The following is an 8,011-nucleotide window of genomic DNA, read 5'->3' as shown; positions in this document are numbered from 1 at the left end:
AAGTGCTGTGCCCTCCCTTCCAGGACAATAATGGTGTGATCGGGCTTTTGGAGCCTATGAAGAAGAGCATGGTACCTGTGCAAGTGCAGTTGAGTATGCCTGTGGTGAAGGTGGCCTCAGGTGAGTCTAGGGGTACTTGCTCTGAGCAGGAGTTGGAGGACCTTGTTTTGGGTCTGGCCCAGCTTTGGGCCTAATAGACGAGCCCTGCATCTGGGTTCGAGTGCCATGTTCCCATTTCTCTCACCCTCAGGAAACGACCACTTGGTGATGCTGACAGCTGATGGTGACCTCTACACTTTGGGTTGCGGGGAGCAGGGCCAGCTGGGCCGTGTGCCTGAATTATTTGCCAATCGTGGTGGCCGGCAGGGCCTTGGTAGGTGGCCTAGGTTCCTTTGGCTGGGCAGCTTGGCAATCCACCTCTAATGAAGGTCAAAGGCAGGAGGGATTTTTTTGTGTGTGTTCAGGGTTACATCAGATAGACTTGCAGTGGTAGTTAAGAACTTTGACTCTAGAGCCAGGCTACCCTGGATTTGAGTCCTGATTCTACTACCTATTGGCTGTGGGACCTTAGACATAGTTTCCTCACATCTAAACCTACCTACTTCGTTGGGTTGTTGTGAGGTTAAATGAGTTAACATAGAAGAATGGCTGGCACCTGGTAAGTTCCATGTAAATGATACTTCTTTTTCCGTGGGAGTCTGAGTGAGGTGTTTGTATTCTCTTGGCTTCAGTTACCTCTTCAGTACAATAGGGAGAAAGTCCCCTCTGAGGGCTTTCGTAATGGAGGGGAAACTAATACAGGCCAAAGAGGAGAGGCTGTGTGTGTCTGCCATTGACCCCGGCTTCTTCTCTGCCTGCAGAACGACTCCTGGTCCCCAAGAGTGTGATGCTTAAATCCAGAGGAAGCCGGGGCCACGTGAGATTCCAGGATGCCTTCTGTGGCGCCTACTTCACCTTTGCCATCTCCCTCGAGGGCCATGTATATGGCTTTGGCCTTTCCAACTACCATCAGCTTGGTGAGTCTCGAGCCCAGTGTCCAGCATAGCCCAGGGTGACCTAGATTCCAGTCCTGGCTCCACTACTCATTTATTGTACACCCTTGGTAAGATCACCCCTCAAAGCCACAGTTTTGTCATCTGTAAAGTGAGACTATTTATACTCTGGTGAAGGGTAGGAAGGCCTCAGTGTGGGAGGGGATGTAGAAGGACAGCCTCTTGGACACTTTCAGCCCTAACAACTCTGTCCTGGTCCTTCCCCCCAGGAACCCCAGGCACAGAATCTTGCTTCGTGCCCCAGAACCTGACATCCTTCAAGAACTCCACCAAGTCCTGGGTTGGCTTCTCTGGTGGCCAGCACCATACAGTCTGCATGGATTCCGAAGGTGGGACCTCCAGGTTGGGAATGCCGTGTTCCCTGGGCACAGGCCTGGCCTGACTCTTGACACCATGGTCCTTGGAACCTCGGTTTGCTCCATGGGTTGGGGTAAATGTGGGTTCATGAGAGTCACCCCCATCCCTCAGAGTCCTGGTGCTCTTACAAGTGTGAGTTCAATGGGAGTCTATGGGGATTCTCCCAGGCCTCCCACAAAACTGGAAGAGACACTGCAGATCTCTTTCTCACCACCCTGGGAACAGGGAACAGCTCCCATGGATATAGGAACTCGCCTGGCCAACCTGAAACATATTCTCTGCTACTCATCTCTCTCCTTCCTCCTACAGGGAAAGCATACAGCCTGGGCCGAGCTGAGTATGGGCGGCTGGGCCTTGGGGAGGGTGCCGAGGAGAAGAGCATACCCACCCTGATCTCCAGGCTGCCTGCTGTCTCCTCAGTGGCTTGTGGGGCCTCTGTGGGGTATGCTGTGACCAAGGATGGTGAGTGGGGCTGCTCTTACTGGGTCTGGTTGGGGCCTGGGGTCGCAATTCTTACCAAACTGCCCAGAAGGCTCTGATGTCCAGCATCAGACGGAGCTGAGATGCCAGTGTTTGCAATAACATTGTCAAAAGCTCTGGCTTTGATGAACACAAAATGAGTAAACAGATTATTTTAATAAAAGCAGTTTGTTCTCTAGAGGAGAAAAACAGCAAAGGGGGATATATAACTGAGACCTGGCTAGGCAGTAGGACTTGAACCCAGATCTCCACACTAACTCAGGCTTCTCTTTACGTTTTCTACCATGATGACCCCTTTATTTACAACCTAGTATGTGCCAGCTTCCCAGGGAGTTATACTTAGAATTTTATTAGGAGAAAGAAGGCTTGTAATTAGGGTTCTAGCAAGCACAACCGAGGAGAGTGTGAGCAAGCAGTTGGCAAAGCATGAGTGGGGGAGTGGGACAGCCATGGAGGCCTTGAGAAGTTGAGCTGGTAGAGGTGCTTGATCTGGGATTATCTGGAAAGAGTTCCTGAACTTGGGGCTTCTACTACACCATGAAGGTTCAGTCCTTTATGATAAGCAAAGGACATCCAGAGCAGTCTCAAAGGTGTCTGGTCCTGGGAGTGGAGTGGTATAGAGGTTTGGGGTGTGGCCAGTCATGTAGGGCCTTGAATGCCATGCCTAGGAGTAGGGAGAAGTCTTTGGTGATGTGTAAAGACTGTGGTCTCTGGATGACAGAACTCATCCATCATCTCCTTGACCTTTCCCAGCTTCCCTGAACTCCCAGAGGCTAAGACATTGCCAGGCTGCTATAGGCCAAGGCCAAAATTCACTTCTCTCACTACAGAAAGAAAGGTGGGGCTAGGGATCCTAGAGAAAGCTGCCCCTGTTTCTCTTTCTTGTAGGTCGTGTTTTTGCCTGGGGTATGGGCACCAACTACCAGCTGGGCACGGGGCAGGAGGAGGATGCCTGGAGCCCTGTGGAGATGACAGGCAAACAGCTGGAGAACCGTGTGGTCTTATCTGTATCCAGTGGAGGCCAACACACAGTCTTACTAGTCAAGGACAAGGAACAGAGCTGATGAAGTCTCCGAGGGCCTGGCTCCTGGCCCCTCTGCCCGCCCTCCCAGAACAGGAAAGCCATGATGATTACAGACTCCAGCAGGCGTCCCCTGGCCCCAAGTACTCTGTCATCTCCTTCCTTTTTTCCATTAGCAGAACAGAATCCTTTTCTTCTTTTTCTCCCTCCTTTCCGGAATCATCCTGGAACCTACAGGATGAAGGGGGGTAATGGAAGAGGGGGGAGGGTTTTGTTGGAAGGAATGTCTCTCACTCTAGAACTGTGTGACTAGACCTTTCTCCCTCATCCCTATCTCCCATGGTCCTGGCTGACCCTGGTTTTGCCTACCAGAAATCAAAACTTCCTTCCCTGGGGGTTTGGTTCCCATTCTCTGAGAAGTTGGGGCTCCTCAAGCCCTACTGTAGTCATGTGCCACTCTTCCTGTCCTTCACAATCCACAGGCAGACAAATGGTACAGTCGTCAGACCCAGCTGTCATGGACCTATGCCTGGGGGTAACTGGAGAAGGGGCAGGGCTACCAGCTATGGGCAAGCCCAAGCCAAATATATGACTCTGAACAGGTGTCCATGGGGCAAAAAAAAAAACCCAAACCGATCATCCTCTACTTGATCAAGAAAAAAGCCAATCAACCTTTCTAGAAGCACAAAGCATTCTGCCCTGCACTGCCCATCCAGCCTGCCTCACCTGCAGCCAAGGCCTGAAATCTGGAAAGGAAGCTATGCCTGCAGGGCAGGACGTCGAGGGGAGAGGGGAAGGAGGGTTTTATAAACAAATTTATAGCAATATCAAGAGTGAAGGGAGGGAGGGGAAGAGGGTTGGAGGGGCAGAAGCTGGTCCCAGAAAGGGAAGCAACAGCTTATAAGCAGTGGCTGAGAAACAGAAAACAGGTTTGGTTTTTTTGTTTTTTTTTTTTAATGTAAAGTATTTTGGAGGGGAGAGTCAAATCTTTTAACATTTTGAATAAATACAGAGTTTTATAAAACAGGCCACTTCTTTACTACACACTCCCTGCTGTGTTGGGAAGGGCAGGATAAACCCACACCTATCAACCTGGTCACAACTAGGAATTAGGTGATGTCAGGATGTTTGCCACAGTCAGCTGTTGATATAGCTGTTCCATACAAATCAAAAAAGTTGATATTTGCTTAGATATGTTTCAGGAATCACTGGATTTTTTTTTTTCAATTATGCTGCATAATACGAGAGACATGGAATGGATCTTTTAACATCCTAATCCCAAACCAGGATAGTACATCTTTAGAAATGCTTATACTAAGTTTGCTGTTGTATCATTTTCAACAGCTGATGTAATTGATTAAACAGTTTACTGCACAATAACAAGACAACTTATGCATATTAATGTAGATTTTCACAGGCCTTTGAGCAACCAAATCATACAGAGCTGACCTGTGTCCAATATGGTGGTCACTAGTGACATGTGGCCATTTACATTTAAATAAAATTTGTAAGAATTTTAACTTTCTTACACTAGCCACATTTCAGGTCCTCAGTAGTCACATATGGCTAGTGCCTGTGGTATTGGGCTATACAAATGTAAAAATATATAGAACATTTCTATAATTGCAGGAAGTTACAATGGACAATGTTGTTCTATATAGAAGCCCTATATATGTATAACAGGAAAGTTTTATTAGTGCCAGGAGGATTCTTACTGGATGTCAGTGACTCTTAGAAAAATGAATATGATGTAAAATAACTTAAAGTGTATTCTATAATTCCCTCCCTCCTGCACTTGAACTTTTAGTTTTGATGCAGGCACTATGCTGATTAGAAATTGACTTAGAAGGGAAAATCACACCTTTAATTGTATTTTCTTTGAAAAGAAGCTCTTCTGTGTCTGCTACTCTTATCCCCAACCCCACCAAAAAAGTCCATTTGGATTAGATTTACTGGAGTTTTTCCCTTTTGACAATATAGCAGGTTGAAGGTATTCTGTTCTTAATAGCTCTTGTGGATTGAGACTTAAAATGAACCAGGCATTGTGCTGGCACTTTGTAGGCAATAATAGCTTGTTTAATCCTGACATCAGCCCTGTAAAGTGTGAATTGATGTACCTCAGTCCCTGAGAGTTCAAGTGACTTGCTTGAAGTCAAGTGCACAGGCTAGGCTGGAATCTAAATCAGCCCCCTCCTGAGCCCAGAACCTCAATTCGTTTTCCTTGTATTGCATGTAAGAGTTATAAAGCTCTGTCGGTACCTTACATATATTAGAACAGTGTCAGACACATACATTGTGATTGTAAGTCTTTATTATTGTGACTATATTTTTTTATTCCCTAGAGTTAATAATGGTTTTCATGTGCTTAGTTTTTTGGTATAAGTATCATTAATTCAGTGCCAATGTCCATTAGAAGTGTAAATCTCTTTTTGTGTATTCGAACATACCAGGTACTCTCAATTTTATCTTTTCCCCAATCCTCCTCCCACCTGGATTAGTTAACCCCAAAACAAATGTAATCATAGTGCTCCATGTGGCTCAGCTATAAGTAATATTGATAAAGTCAAAATAATGTAAATGTTCAATATTGTTTTGACCAAAAAGGAGATGGAGAAGAAGTGTATACGTAGGTGGGGCAATCACTTAAATTATCTGAAACTATAAATAAAGAGAGTATGTTATGTAGAAATACGCAGATAGATTCTAGGGAAAAGATTTGGAAATTATTGCCACAAGAGAGAGTTGGGGGTAGGGATAGATGGGGTAAGTGACTTCTGTTCATTGTCATAAATTCAGCAGATATTTTTTTCAAGTGCCTATCTATGCCAGACATTGTAGGAATTTGATTAGAAACAAATGTACAAAGATCCCTGTCTCATGAAGCTTATATTCTAAATTAAGAGTTAATATTTTTAAATTTTTCCATTTTTAAAAAATAGTAAGCAAAGAGCAAAGCACAGGGACTGGAAGATGTACTAAATAAATCACTATCATAATTTGCAGCTGCCATGTTGGAGAACTTATTGGGTGCTGGGCATTGGGCCAAGTGCTTTCCCAGTTTTTTCTCTCCTCACAACACCCTGTGAAGTACTGATACTATCCACATTGGTCTCAGAGAGGTTCAAAACTTGCCACAATAATTAATGAGAAGGGACTGGGTTTGGTGCTCCATTAGTCTATAGCCAAAGCACCCAACCACTACACTACCATTGCAGTGAGTAGGATAAAGCTGGAAACTTGGCAGCTCGTGGTCGGATCTCAAGTTTGAGTGTTTGACTAAGGGGCCCGACACCCCACGCTTAGGATGCATAAACTGGTAAGGAAGAACCTTAGGGTTTCACCAGCCCAGTGGGAGCCCCAGAAAGAGATACTGAAGCACTTTGGGTGAGCTTCACTGTTAGATTAGAGACGACAATTACCACCTACAGAACCTTCTCATTCTAAGAAATGGTCACCAAAGTGAGGCTGAGGCCTGGGACACCCCTACCTAGGAGAGTCAAACTGTCAGGATTATCTAGTCAGTGAAATCATGTTTACTGAGGGCCTTGTATGGGCAGGTCACTGTTCTGGTGTTATGCAGACTCAAAAGGTCCATTTGCCTGCATGTATCCACGCCAAAGAAGACAGGAACAGAAGATTGCAGCAAAGAATAGTAAAGATTTAAGGAATTGGCGCCAAGCCCAGAGACAAAGGTGAGCCAGGGCTCTCATAAACCTGGCTCCCCAATGGCCTCTGTTGGCTAGATTATATAAGGGAAAATCTTATGGATACTATGGGAATTGGGGTCCTGGGCTCTACTGATTGGTCAGTGCTAAGGTACAGAGCAATTGATCATGGCATGAGGTCCTGATGTCAGTCATGGCATTGTTCAGTCTAGTTTCCAGGGGATGTGGTCCGTGGCACTACTTCGCTTTCATGAGTCTGAAGCTGAAACAACAGGTCAAGGTGTTATCTTTGTTTGACTAAAAACTTATTCTTGTTTGAGGTTTGATTATTGTATCTTGGTCATGGTTGACAGACATGAAACTATGCTTAAGTCAGTTTGACGCTGACCAGAACCCAATGTCCTAAGGGCTTAACGATTAAAAGGAGTGGACATATAATACATGTACAAATAGGAGGATCTGGGGAAAGCATGCAAGTAAGAGTTTTATCAGGCTAAATAAAGCGAGCTTGGGTTAAAGTGAAATGCATGCTAAAGAATGAAGTTCATGTGCGTTTACACTGGGACAGGTTAAAGTTCTTGGTGATTTGGATTAGGACAGTGAATGTGGGACTCAAAGTAGAGTGACAAGACTTGGGGATTGCTGAAATGACAAGGTTGCCTCAATTTACATTCCCTTTAATCCTCCCCTCCCCTTACCCCAGGGCTATATACGGTAATGACGGAAGTTTTTTCAACAAAAGCTTATGTCTTGCGAAATGGGTGGCTAGGGCAGACCAGTGTCTTCTTGTCCAAGGTCGCACAGAGTTTGGGCAACTGGATCGTCCAGGCTCCTAGAGGGGACGTTTCATCTTTTCATTAATGTGCTTGAATTTGCAAGTTTTTACAATAAGCATACATTATTTTTGAAATTTTATATGTACGTGTATGTCTAAATATATAGTAAGAAAGAAACCCGAGCAAGCCAGTTACCCGAGTAACCCACCGGCCTGCGCAGGCTGAAGTCAGCCCCGCACCACCCCGTGGACTCGGGTCTGAACTCCTCCCGCCGGGAACCGGAAGTTGGGCTTCCAGCCGCGTCGCGGGAAAAATCCGGAGCGGCACACGCAGGCGCGGCCTGGGGCTTCGAGTTTCGGAGCGTGCGCAGAAGGCGTCGGAAGCGCATGCTCCGTGGCGGTCGGGGCTCGGCGGAGTACCGCCGGCGCTGGCCTCCGCGGCCCGCTGACTCCAGGCCCGGCCGCGGGCATGGCGGCCAGCTTGTGGATGGGCGACGTGAGTGAGGGCGGCCGCCTGGGTCGGACGAGAAAGAATCTTGGTGTCACGAGGGAGGAAGGGTCTGAGGGAGAGGAGTTATGGATCCCAGAAGTGAATGGGCAGGGGAGTTATTTCGGGTGACACAGAAGGGTGGTCCGAACAAGTAGGGGAAGGAAGGCGCTG

At 46.6% G+C, this 8,011-nt stretch overlaps 2 protein-coding genes across 8 annotated transcripts in view; both read left to right on the top strand.

Moving 5' to 3' along the window:
* Positions 1–5,912, top strand: part of RCC1 (regulator of chromosome condensation 1) — an 18,037-nt gene extending 12,125 nt beyond the window's left edge. For all 4 annotated transcript variants that reach the window (XM_025041512.1, XM_025041511.1, XM_006924340.3 and 1 more), the window contains 6 exons: positions 24–120; positions 251–373; positions 861–1,016; positions 1,262–1,381; positions 1,719–1,871; positions 2,778–5,912. In XM_025041512.1, the coding sequence (XP_024897280.1) occupies positions 24–120; positions 251–373; positions 861–1,016; positions 1,262–1,381; positions 1,719–1,871; positions 2,778–2,953 (825 nt within the window). In that variant the 3' untranslated portion in view covers positions 2,954–5,912. The remainder of the gene's footprint in view (positions 1–23; positions 121–250; positions 374–860; positions 1,017–1,261; positions 1,382–1,718; positions 1,872–2,777) is intronic.
* A 1,726-nt stretch (positions 5,913–7,638) lies between these two features.
* Positions 7,639–8,011, top strand: part of TRNAU1AP (tRNA selenocysteine 1 associated protein 1) — a 17,128-nt gene continuing 16,755 nt past the window's right edge. Inside the window, exon 1 of one of the 4 annotated variants that reach the window (XM_025041506.1) lies at positions 7,639–7,846. In XM_025041506.1, the coding sequence (XP_024897274.1) occupies positions 7,820–7,846 (27 nt within the window). In that variant the 5' untranslated portion in view covers positions 7,639–7,819. The remainder of the gene's footprint in view (positions 7,847–8,011) is intronic. The other 3 variants (XM_006924339.3, XM_015598944.2, XM_006924338.3) reach the window with 3 other exon arrangements.

Source organism: Pteropus alecto, unplaced genomic scaffold (genome assembly GCF_000325575.1).
Source record: "Pteropus alecto unplaced genomic scaffold, ASM32557v1 scaffold39, whole genome shotgun sequence".
Classification (NCBI taxonomy): domain Eukaryota; kingdom Metazoa; phylum Chordata; class Mammalia; order Chiroptera; family Pteropodidae; genus Pteropus; species Pteropus alecto.
This window is presented reverse-complemented; position numbering and strand designations above follow the sequence as displayed.